General features: G+C 45.9%; 1 protein-coding gene across 4 annotated transcripts in view; it reads right to left on the bottom strand.

Annotated features, from left to right (window-relative positions):
- Positions 1–12,922, bottom strand: part of SCTR (secretin receptor) — an 82,189-nt gene that overhangs the window by 15,249 nt on the left and 54,018 nt on the right. For all 4 annotated transcript variants that reach the window (XM_001083803.5, XM_077956858.1, XM_077956857.1 and 1 more), the window contains exons 5-7: positions 9,421–9,518; positions 7,743–7,875; positions 5,518–5,671 (exon numbers count right to left, since the gene is read on the bottom strand). In XM_001083803.5, coding sequence (XP_001083803.3) covers positions 5,518–5,671; positions 7,743–7,875; positions 9,421–9,518 — 385 coding nt within the window. The remainder of the gene's footprint in view (positions 1–5,517; positions 5,672–7,742; positions 7,876–9,420; positions 9,519–12,922) is intronic.

The following is a 12,922-nucleotide window of genomic DNA, read 5'->3' as shown; positions in this document are numbered from 1 at the left end:
TGACCTCAAGTGATCTGCCCACCTCGGCTTCCCAAATTGCTGGGATTACATGTGGGAGCCACCATGCCTGGCCTTCAACTTGTTTTATGTCCAGCAAAATGATGAATTATGTGTGAAGGTTGAACAAAGATATCTTCAGACGTGCAATTTAAAAAAGATTCCTTCCAGGTGCTCTTGGTTAGACAGATACTGGAGGATGTGCTCCAACACAACTAGAGAGTAAACCAAAGACAGGGAGACGAGAAAGGAGGGAAACAGGATTTGTGGAAGAAGGTGAAAGCTAAGGGAGCTGAGTGAATCTGGAGAACAGCCAGCCCAAGTCAAGCAAGAAGGCAGAAAGCTCTAGAAAAAACACTGGCAAGTATATCAGGTTGAATAGTGTCTCCCCAAAATTCATGTCAACCCAGCACCTCAGACTATAACCTTACTTGAAAATAGAATATTTTCAGATGTAATTGGTTAGGATAAAGTCATACTGGAGTACGGTGGGCCCCTACTCCAATATGACTGGCATCCTTATAAGAAGGCCATGAGAGACACACAGACAGAGAAGACACAGAGGAAGAAGTCCATATAAAGACATAAGCAGGAATGAGGCTGATGCAACTACAAGCCAAGGAATGCCAAGCATTGCCAGCCACCACCAGAAGGTAGGAAAGAGATATGGGACGGATTCTCTATCAGGGCCTCCAGAAGAAACCAACCCTGCCAACCCTTTGATTTCAGACTTCTGGCCTCCAGAACTGTGAGACAGTAAATTTCTGTTGTTTTAAGCCACCAAGTTTGTGGCAATTTGTTAAGATAGCCTTAGGAACTAATATAGCGGAAACAAATAAATAGGAACTGATAGATTTCCTATTGCATCTGATGATTTGGAAAATAAATAGCTTTGGAAGGTTGTCCAGAGAATTTGAGAGAATTGATGCTAGCAATATATTTAAAAAAGAGCAAATGAAAAATGATTCCAGGAAAATAAAAAGTTAAATAAGATTGAAAGTAAAATTATTGTACACCACTTGTCTCAGTAGTAAACACTATTTACATAGATATGATAATGTATACACTGAATCTGATTTAGCCAAAAATTATAAGAAACTGTAATGGAAGAATGGAGGTAGAGGATTAAGAATTTTATATTCTTGGTTGGGTGCAATGGCTTACAACTACAATCCCAGCACTTTGGGAAGCTGATGCAGGAGGATCGTTTGAGCCCAGGAGTTCAAGACCAGTCTGGGAGACATGGCAAGACCCTGTCTCTATAATAAATGTAAAAAATCAGCCAGATGTGGTGGCATGCACCTGTAGTCCTAGCTACTTGGGAGGCTGAGCCAGGAGGATCGCTTGAGCCCAGGAGCTTGAGGTTGTAGTGGGCTATGATTGCACCACTGCACTCCAGCTTGGGCAAGAGAGTGAGAGTCTCTCAGAAAAGAAAAAATAATTTTATATTCTTATCTTCCACCATAAGGAGTCAATAACTAATGCTTCAAACAATCAAGAAATAGTAGTGTATTGTTTAGAAACACGAGAGTCAATCTTAGGAGGAACAAGTTAAAAGGGTGAAAGGGCATTAACTCTGGAGGCTGAGCTCGGGAATAAAAAGTGAAGGCAGGAGATAGCTTTTGTTTATTATAAACCTTGTAGTCTTTTGTTTAATTATTTAAACCAATTACATGAGTGACTTTGATAAAAATAACAATTAAACAAATGCCTTGGGCTGGGTGTGGTGGCTCATGCCTGTAATCCTAGCACTGTGGGAGGCTGAGGCGAGAAGATCACTTGAGGCCAGGTGTTCAAGACCAGCCTGGGCAACATAGTGAGACACTGTCTCTACAAAAAATAAAAATAAGTAAATAAAAATTAGCTAGGTACGGTGGTGCATACGTGTAGTCACAGCTACTCAGAAGGCTGAGGCAGAAGGATCACTTGAGCCCAGGAGGTTGAGGCTGCAGTGAGCCATGATTGAGCAGTTGCACTCCAGCCTGGGTGACAAAGAGAGACCCTATCTTACAAAAAAAAAAAAAAAATCTTGCCTCAATTCTTGGTGCTTTGGGCAAAGAACATGGGTTTTGAGAGGCACTTCTTCATTATCTTCCATCCTTAGTGCCAAGTTGGTGGGAATGTTTGGAAAATTTGTAATGCTTTAAGTCGATGGCTCAGTGTGGCCCCCGGACCAGCAGCATGAGCATCACCTGGGAAAATGTCAGAAATGCAGTCTCTGGCCACCCCAGACCCACTGCTTCAGAGTCTCTGGGCAGCGAGTGCAGCAAGCTGGGTTTGGCAGACCCTCACCCATGCTCTCAGTCACTGAGTGGCAGCCTGGCTCACCAATTTTTTTTTTTTTTTTTTTTTTTTTTTTTGAGACGGAGTCTCGCTCTGTCGCCCAGGCTGGAGTGCAGTGGCCGGATTTCGGTTCACTGCAAGCTCCGCCTCCTGGGTTCATGCCATTCTCCTGCCTCAGCCTCCGGAGTACAGGCGCCCGCCACCTCGCCCAGCTAGTTTTTTTTTTTGTTTTTTTTTTTTTTGTTTTTTTTTTTTTAGTAGAGACAGGGTTTCACCGTGTTAGCCAGAATGGTCTCGATCTCCTGACCTCGTGATCCACCCGTCTCGGCCTCCCAAAGTGCTGGGATTACAGGCATAAGCCACCGCACCCGGCCCTGGCTCATCTATAAAGCCTGCACTATCACTCTTTTCTGGGCACAGAGTCAGACCTCAGCCGCTCTGAAAAAGTCAAAGCTTTGAGTAAGTATTAAAAACCTTAAACGTGCTCACTCCTTTCCACTCAGGAATCCATATCCTGGGATTCTGTCTTACATACAGAAAACGCTTTGCCCATAAAGGTATTCATCACTGTGCTATTTATAATAGTGGGACAACCTAAATGTCCAAACGGTTGGTATGTGGTTAAATGCATCTATATTACATCTATCCATCTATATGGTAGTTTAAAATGTTTATGAAAGAGTTGAAATAATATAGAACATGCTTATGTGTTAATGGGAAGAAGCGAAATTCAAAATTCTTCATAGAGAATGACCACAGCTATGTGAGGAAAAACTGCAAGTAGAAAAAAAGGTTGGGAGGAAATCTCAGAAAAAGTTCAATCTGTGGGACTAGGGTAATTTTTTTTTTCTACTTAAAAAAAATTTTTTTTGCAAGGTTTTACAGTAGGCGTGTACCCATTTAAACAACCTATCTTTGGGGAAGTCAGTATAATTTCAAGCAGGGGTCGTTACCTTCGCATGAAAAAAGCTTCTCACAGATAGAGGGGCTTCAGGCCTTCCAGGGACCCCTTTGGTGTCTCGCAGGCAAACAGGACAGGAGCAAGAGAACCACTGCTGTTTTATATGTTACTCAACTCTCAGCACCCAGCGCAGGGCTGGCGTATAGTAGATGCTCCATAAAGATTTGAAGAAGAAAGGAAGGTTCTTGTTATTTCATTCAAACATCTTAAAATCCCGTGACAGAGATGTTATCACAATGCAGCTTTGTAATAATCTCTGAACACAGGGAGCGCTCAAAGAATGTTGAATAAATTACGATCCTGGTATTATAGATGGGGAAACTGTCCATGTTCATACAGCGGAATCCTGGCATATCTGGGACTTAAAGCTTAGTGAGTTGGGCTCAGCGAGTTGGGTGCTTTTTTTTTGGCAGAGTCAGCTGCATAAGGCAAGTCCCTGGTCCCCAGGCTCTCTGGGATTGCTGACCTCTGGAGACACTGGCATAACCCAGCAACCTCCCGCTGGCCAAGGGTCAGGTGCTAATTGGGCTGCCAAGGTTCAGAAGCAGGAGGGCTCAGCAAGCTCTGCCAGCTCAGGCAGCTTCCCTGATGGGGAGACAGGGCCCTTGCAAATAAGGATTTAGACCAGCAGCAAAGGCAGCAGAAGGCACTCCTGGCAGGGACACTTCTTAAAGGCACTAGGACGAAACCAAAAGAAGCTAATGCCGGGTGTACATGACTATCTCTGTAAGCCTCTGAGTCACTCACAGGAACCTGGCTCTCTGTCTAGAACTCCTTAGGGTAACTTTCACGTTTATCAAATGAACAACTAATGGATGAATGGATACAGGAATGGATGGAAGGGTGGGTGGATGTGTGCATGGGTGGATGGGTGGGTGGATGGATGGATGGATGGACAGATGGATGGATGGATAGATAGATGGATGTTAATGGCAGGGTAAAAGTTACAGGGCTTTGGAAACAGACAAGTGTTGGCTTGAATCCTGAGGTCTGTCTTTGTTTACTGTGTGAGTCGAGTATGTTATGTTATGTCTCTGAGCTGAGGTCTCTGAGAGGCCCCTGGAGATCGCTGCGATGATTAAATGATACATGTAAAGTGCTGAATCCAAGGCCTGGCACACAGCAAGTGCCCTCAAAATGGAAGTTGTTTATCGTCTTCATTGACGGGAAAGGAAAAGGGAGAGAGATGGAATGGGGGCCTGCACTTGGCTGTCTCGCTCTCATTTCCCCTCTTTCCTAGACGATGAATCCTGAGTTTCCTTCGGGAAGTCACGTGGTTTCAGTAGCTTAGGCCAATCAACATATTTCATTCTCTCAGGCCTCTGTGACTAGTTCAAGGGTGTCTATAAGATTTAAGCAGTCCAACCAGAGTGCGCCTTAGAATATTTGCTGTGAATGCTGGACAGAGTCTCTTCTTTCTCTCACTGGAGTTTGGTTCAAGGAAGTCTCTAGCCCAGAAGCTGCTGGCCATTCCACTAGAAACAGCAGCCTAACTATAAAGCCGATGTTACAGAAGGCAAAGTAGAGACAGAAAGAAACAGTGTTAAGCTGCTGGATTCGGCCTCTCCTGAAGTTGGTGATCCCTGGACTTTTCAGTTATATGAGCCAATTGATTTCGTTTATGTTTAAAGCTTGACAGATTTTCTGATGCCAGCAGTCAAAAGCATCGTAATACAGAAAGGAAGCAAGAAAGAGGATGTAGGAATGGACCGTCTGAAGGCAGATGAGGCAACGAGTATTGGGTAGGAACGAACTGTAAAAAGATCTAGATGCCAGAAACTGGGGCTAAATTTGAGCTATGATTTCCCACTTGACAGATAAGTAAACTGAGACCAGAGGGTTAAACATCAAGGAGATTCTCTAAGATTACACAAGTTAGCTGCACGCGGTGGCTCACGCCTGTAATCCCAGCACTTTGGGAGGCCGAGGCAGGTGGATCACCTGAGGTCAGGAGTTCAAGACTAGCCTGACCAACATGGTGAAACCCTATCTCAATTAAAAATACAAAATTAGCTGGGTGTGGTGGCACATGCCTGTAATCCCAGCTACTTGGGAAGCTGAGGTAGGAGAATCACTTGAACCCGGGAGATGAAGCCGAGATCACACCATTGCACTTCAGCATGGGCAACAAGTGCGAAACTCCAACTCAAAAAAAAAAAAAAAAATTCACAAGTTAGTTAATTGTGGAGCTGGAACTAGTAGCCAAACCCTCTGACTCTCGACTCAGCGCCCCTTCCCACATACCATGCAAGTACCAGACCCAGGGAGAAACATACCCCATCCGAGTGCCACAAATGCCTGGAGGTACTTTCTTTCGGAGAAGAAGGAGATGGCGAGGAGTGTGTGAAGGTAGAGGCCTTCCACCAGCAGCCAGGAGTAGTTGGCCATGATGCAGTACTGGAACAGCACCATGACCAGCTTGCAGCCCGCCTGGACAGAGAGAGGCAGCTGAGCCCAGGCCGGGTGGCAGTGGGGCTCCCTCTGGTGAGTGGCCCCAAAGAGAGCAAGAGGGTATTGTAGGGGCAGGAGCCAGGCCACAAGAACAGGCCTCTGGGGTTCAAGGCCATCTTCTGTGGCCTTCCTCCATCAGGCCTGCAGCATTCTCTAGAGAGTGGGAGTCCACAGACCTGGTGGGTTCAGTCAAGCTGGCCAATGAGCCATCACAGGAGCAGGAACTAGGTTCAAATGCTAGCACTGGCTGCCAGGCTAGATGAGGAGACAGTCCTTCAACCACAAAACTGTGCCGGATACTGCCCAATCCCCTCATTTTTTCAGATGAGGAAACCAAGGCCTAGAAAGGGAAGAGATTTCTGAGGAAAGGGTTAAAAAAAATGTTTTCTAAGCTCAGTTCCCTTGCAAACACATAATGATGGGATGTGCCAACTCTGTTAGGAGGCACCACTGATTATGGCAAAAATGGCCCTGGCTGGTACATTGCACTCTCCACATATCTGATGGGAATGTCATAGAGTTGGACTTCCCCGATGCAGTGACTGACTCTTTTAACAGGCATGTCCCCTGCAGGGATCCCTGGAAGTTATGCTGATAGAATTGTGGGGCACCAGGCTTCTACACCAGCACAGCTCCTGTACCTCTGCCATGGTAGGGCCTTTGTCCTTTTCTTTGCATTGAGCTGTCCCCTGAGGATGGGACAGCTCCTGGGATAGCCCTAGGGCTGCCGCAAAGACAAGCCCGAGAAGGAGGAGCACCCAGTGCTGCCTGTGAGACAGTGGTGGTTCCTGCCTTATGGCCTTCCCAGAGGCTCTGACTCCAGGCAAGGCCCATTGTTGACTTGTGAGTCTGATGTTTAGTAAAACTTGAGAAGGTTCCCTGCTGGGGCGTTGCTGGCCTTGTCCACTGCTGGTCAGTAATGAAGCGTGGCTAGGATTTAAGGCTCCTGACTCCCAGCAAGTACTCTTGTTTCATCCTGGAGACCTCCTTGAGAGACATGGATCCTACCTGAAGAACCTCTCAGTCTGAGTCAGAAAACACACACACACGCGCACACACACACACACACACACACACACAACTATGAACAATACAAACAGGTGAGTGGTAGGAAACGGCAGGCAGGCTGGCTGAACTAATCTCAATTTCCAATCTGTTTTCTCCCTTGCTCGCCTCTCCAATAGAGACTGTGACAGTAAAAAACTCAATCACCCTGCTTCCTTTGCAATTAAGTGTGGTTACATGACTCAACTCTAGCCAATGAGATGCAGGATAGGAGTTTCTGGGGAGGGTACCTTTTCTCAATAGAAAGGCAAAGCTGCCCAAAAGAAAAAAAAATGTTTAACCTTTTACCACGTAAAGCATGACATCAAAGGCCTACTCTAAGGATGGCAGTGCAGAAACAGGGAAAAAGACTGTGTCCCTCATGGCATCGCACAGCCATTGCGCCACCTCATCTGTGGACTGTTTCTGTAGGAAACAGTTCCCATTTGTTTAAGACTCCAATATATAGTTTTCTGTTATTTGCAGCAAAGGGAATCCCAATTGACACACAGGGTGATTGCAATGAATTGAGTCATCTGGGCATTTGGAAGGAGAAAGGGGGTTAGATTTAAGAAAACACAACTGCTTTATCGCAAACGCGTTTATACAGACATACTGGCCCGTGCTCACTCTTTTCTTTTTATGACCAACCCCCACCCTCTACAGACCGGGTCATCTTTCTTCAGCTAGGAACTGGCAGAAGTAGGGAGAAGAGGCATCTCCCTCTATACCTAATTCCTAGAGTGGCTAGTTCACTCCTGGACACTGCGAGTTTACGGCAACCCCCACAAGCTTCTCTCCTACGTGACCCAGATTGTGCACATGTGGCTGTGGAATCTCCCTGAACCTCCTGGCCCAGCGTCAGCACTGGCCACTTCATCCTTGGTATTAAGTGCAGCCTCAGCAGGGGCTTGGAGGAAGGATAACTAGGCTACTTCCCTCTCCAAAGTTAGGCTGGGGAAGGTAGGCAGGCCTGGCGACACCCCGGGGCACCCAGGCATATTACCCTGTGGGCATCGCAGTAGGCGATATCATCTGAGGAGAAGAGCACAGCGTCCTTGATGAAGTTGGACAGGGCGCGAAGGATGAAGGACACGAACAGGTGCATGTGGATGTAGTTGCGGGTGCAGTGGAGCCTCCTGCAGGGAGAGAATGTAGGGCCATAGAGGCCAGAGTCCGCTGAGGGGCTGGGACTCAGCCAGGCCCACCTGCCTCTAGTGCACTGGGGAAACTGAGGCCCTAGACTTCAGCTCTTTCTGGGTAACACATTCTGTGAGCATAACCTGAATGAGGACGAGGGTCCCCAGATGGCCAGTCTAATTTGCTACATGCTGTAGTGAAAAAAAAAAAAGGCCAGCCACAGTGTGGCTCACACCTGTAATCCCAGTACTTAGAGAGGCCAAGGCAGGAAGATCACTTGAGGCCATGAGTTCAACATATTGAGACCTCTGTATCTACAAAAAAAAATTTTTTTTTTAAATTAGCTGGACATGGTAGTGCCTGCCTGTATTCCTTGTACAAGAGGCCGAGGTAGGAGGATCGCTTGAGCCCAGGAGTTCGAGGCTGCAGTGAGCTATCATTGCCACTGCACTCCAGCCCCTGCAGCAGAGCAAGACCTTGTCTCTAAATGAATAAATACAAAGCTGGGGCTCTAGGGGCAACATTGTATTCTGCCCTGAACTACCACCATCTCCAGCTCCCAGAATTGTTTTGCGGGAGGGGTGAGGATGGCAACCAGAACGAGAGAGGGCTGGGGGCACAGAAAGAACACAGGCTGCGGGAAGAAAGCAGACCTTGGCTCTGCCACTTAGCAGCTCTGTGACCTTGAGCAAGCCTTTCCACTTCCCAGAGTTTCAGCTTCCTCCTCTGCTGCAGGGGACAGAAGTCAGTTACTTGTTCTGCTTCTTCTGGGACCGGAAACAGGCTTTCTTCTGGGAAACCCATTCCACTCCGGATTGGAAAGGCTCCACCCTTCTCACCCCTCATGACAGACTTGACCAATCAGAGTGCTCCACCGCTGTCCATAGTGATTGGCTCAGAATTGAGCATGTGACCTAAGTCTGGCCTATGAGAACTCGGAGGACTTTTACTGGAACCAAGAGGGAAGAGGCTCTGGTTGGCCCTGGTGTTGCTGAGCTAGCGGTATGAATGCCAGTGACTACTGGTGGTTGTCTCTGCCACTTCTGCAGAAAGACTGCCAGAGGATGAGGCCAACCTAGAGCAGAGGAATGGAGGGAGACAGACCTAGTGCTGCTGATGCCGCTGAACACCTAGATCCAGCCATGCCTACAGCAGATGCCTCTGAACTTGCCACTTATGTGGGTCAGGTCGCCTTTGTTTTTCTTACGCTGTTTCGAGGTGGATTTCTGTCTCTTGCAACAGAATCTCGCTAGTACTCCTGTAAAATGGGGTTCCTGTTATCTATCCCATAGCATTGTGTGAAAATTAGAATAATACATATAAAGCGACCAGCCATAAATTCTCAGTAGTGCTTAGTAAATGTTGAACAAATAAAGGGATCAATGAGGTGACAGGAACATCGATGTTTTGCCATAGGTCAGCTTTAGATCAAGAGATGACAAGGTAGTTTACTCAGACCTTCCTCTTTCTGTCCTGGGTGGCTGAGACCCAAAGTCTGTGCCTGGGGAGGGCTGGGGTATGGAGAGCTGGCAATGTGTTCTCACCGGAAAGCACAGAGGATGCCAAGGGCGACCAGGAGCATGACCAGGGAGGAGCTGTAGCCCACGGTGTACATGACTTTCAGCTTCAGCAGGTAGGAGTGCTGCAGAGAGAGGCACGTGTCAGCCCCGCCGGCCCTCTCCTGGCTAGCTCTGCCCTTCTGTGCCTCACTGCACCCGCTTCAGGCAGCTTGAACCCCACCAACGCTGCTATTCTGTCCATACCCCCAGGACGCCAATACACAGACACATAACACCGTAACATCTTGGCACTGGAAAAGCCCTTAGGGATCATCTGATGCCAATTCAAACTTCCACCTTATGTATAGGGCCCCTTACCAACTCTCTGAATTCAAGCCTTTGCTTGAATACCTCTAGAGACAAAGTGCTCACTGCCCTTTGAGAAAGTTATTTGGTGTAAAACAGCACACAATATTAGATTTTGTTTATGTGAAGTTAAATTGGCCGGGCACGGTGGCTCAAACCTGTAATCCCAGCACTTTGGGAGGCTGAGACGGGCGGATCACGAGGTCAGGAGATCGAGACCATCCTGGCGAACACGGTGAAACCCCGTCTCTACTAAAACATACAAAAAGCTAGCCGGGCGAGGTGGCCGGCGCCTGTAGTCCCAGCTACTCAGGAGGCTGAGGCAGGAGAATGGCGTGAACCCGGGAGGCGGAGCTTGCAGTGAGCTGAGATTCGGCCACTGCACTCTAGCCTGGGCGACAGAGCGAGACTCTGTCTCAAAAAAAATAAAAATAAAAATAAATAATAAGTTAATTACTTGCACCACCTATTGGTCCATTTTGTGTCTTCTGGAGCCACTTAAACTGGATTTGTCTTTTATATAAGGCCGGTTTTATAGAGAAAAGTTACAAAGGTCATACAGGGAGGCCTGCCATTTTTTAACACAGCTGTTCTGCCTATCTGTTTCTCGTTCATTTTCTCTATGTCAAATACTCGTTCATTTTCTCTATGTCAAATACTCCCTGTGTCAGGTCAGGTGCGCTCATACCTGTAATCCCAGCACTTTGGGAGTCTAAGGAGGAAGGATTGCTTGAGCTCAGGAGTTCAAGACCAGCCTGGGCCACATTGTGAAACACTGTCTCTACAAAAAAATTTAAATAGCCAGGCATAGGAGTGCACACATGTGGTCACAGCCACTCAGAGGCTGAAGTAGGAGGATCACTCCAGCCCGGGAGGTCAAGGCTGCAGTGAGCTGTGATCCAGCCACTGCACTCCAGCCTGGGTGACAGAGTAAGACTCTATCTCAAGTAAATAAATACATACATACATACATACATACATGCATACAAAAATATTCCCTGTGTCTTCAACCTCTTTCCACAATCCTTCAACCATTAGTTAAATTAATATGCTCCAGTTTGTTAATGTTCTTCTTCAATAAGACCCCCAGAACCACATAGCTGAAAAGCTCCAGAAGCATTCTCTGACCAGGAAGAGGTAGAAGGGGTCCATCACCTCCCATCTCCCCTGATCTATACATTGCGCGCCTATGCAGCCAAGCAGGCATTCACTTATCCAGCAGCCACTTCACACTATTGGCTCATCTTTGAGTCAAAATGATCTAAGTGGAATATTGGTCAGAAAATTAAAAGATCTGACCAGGCGTGGTGGCTCACACCTGTAATCCCAGCACTTTAGGAGGCCAGAGTGGGTGGATCACTTGAGGTTAGAGTTCGAGACCAGCCTGGACAAAATGGAGAAACCCTGTCTCTACCAAAAATACAAAAATTATCCAGGCATGGTGGCGTGCACCTGTAATCCCACCTACTTGGGAGGCTGAGGCAGGAGGTTTGCTCGAACCCAGGAAGCGGGGGTTGCCGTGAGCTGACATTGCACCACTGTGCTACAGCCTGGGCGACAAAGTGAGACTCTGTTGCATAAAAAAAAAAAAAAAAAAATTAAAAGATCTGCATTTAGGTTCACAAAATAAAGTGGTATCAAAAAGAATCAAGGGAATAAAAATTAAAAGAACAATGTTTACCAACCAAACTAACAAATATTTAAAAGTAATAATTTTCTCTGCAGGTGAGGGTATAGTGGGACTAAAAACTGGTTCGATCTTTCTGGAAGATAATATAGAAATATGTATCAAGAACCTTTGAAATATGACCCTTTGACCTCCCTTCTTCCTCCAGGAATTGATTCTAAGAAATAATCAGAAATTTAAAAGTGTATTTATACATGAAGACGTTTATCACAAAAGTATTAGTGATTTAAAAAACCCAAATGTCCAACAGTAGAATAGTTAAATCCATTATTTTAAATACAAATGACTTTCACGCTAGACCACTAATAAAATGTTGTTTACCAAGAGTTTAAAATAAGTCAGGACATGCTGATACATTATTACATGAAAAGGCAGAATTCAAACTTTACACGTGCAATGTGATTCCAGCTGTATGTAAAAACATATTAGGTTGAATTATATGAAAATGGATTCTGCTGACAATTAAAAAAAAAAAAAAACATTTTAGGCCAGGCGCGGTGGCTTAAGCCTGTAATCCCAGCACTTTGGGAGGCCGAGATGGGCGGATCACGAGGTCAGGAGATCGAGACCATCCTGGCTAACACGGTGAAACCCCGTCTCTACTAAAAAAATACAAAAAAACTAGCCGGGCGAGGTGGCGGGTGCCTGTAGTCCCGGCTACTGGGGAGGCTGAGGCAGGAGAATGGCATAAATCCGGGAGGCGGAGCTTGCAGTGAGCTGAGATCTGGCCACTGCACTCCAGCCTGGGCGACAGAGCGAGACTCCATCTCAAAAAAAAAAAAAAAAAAAAAAAAATACATTTTAAAAAGAACTATATGAAATTACCTTTTTTGTAGATCAAAAATGATTGAATATCAACACAAAAAATAAAGAAAGTAAAAAAATTGAATATCAGCCATCCCATGTGTTTCAATCTCATACGTACAGAGAAACCAGATTGTAAAGAGATATGGTCGATGTTAACAGTGGTTAACTTTGTATTATAGGCTTGCAAATAGACTTGTTATTTTCTTTTATGATTTTTCTATACTTCTACTTTTTCTACAGTAGATAAGGGCTATTTATAACCAAAAGAAAAGAGTAATTAATGTTTTAAGAAGGCACAAGAATAAAATAGGGGAAACCTGGCTGACAGTCTTCATGGGAAGATAACCTTGAGGTTAGAAAGGCCCAAGCTCCATGGTGTCACGCAGTGTACTGTAGAGAAAGAACACAGGCTTCAGAGCCAGGAGACAAGGGTTCCAAACCTGGACTGTGACTCACCAGCTGTGTGACCTTGAGAAAATTATTTAACTCCTTTGAGCTTCATATTCCTCATCTGCAAAATGGGAATAATAGTATCTACCTTGCAGACTTGTTGGAAGAACAAATACGGTGTCAGATAGAGTACCTAGACAATGCCTTGGCATGTAGGAAACACTCAGTATATGGTCATTTTAATTTGTCCCCACCCCACCATCCTCCTTCAAAATGAGTCAGCAGTTTGAGATGGTA

This window comes from Macaca mulatta, chromosome 12, assembly GCF_049350105.2.
Source record: "Macaca mulatta isolate MMU2019108-1 chromosome 12, T2T-MMU8v2.0, whole genome shotgun sequence".
In the NCBI taxonomy this organism is placed as follows: Eukaryota; Metazoa; Chordata; class Mammalia; order Primates; family Cercopithecidae; genus Macaca; species Macaca mulatta.
This window is presented reverse-complemented; position numbering and strand designations above follow the sequence as displayed.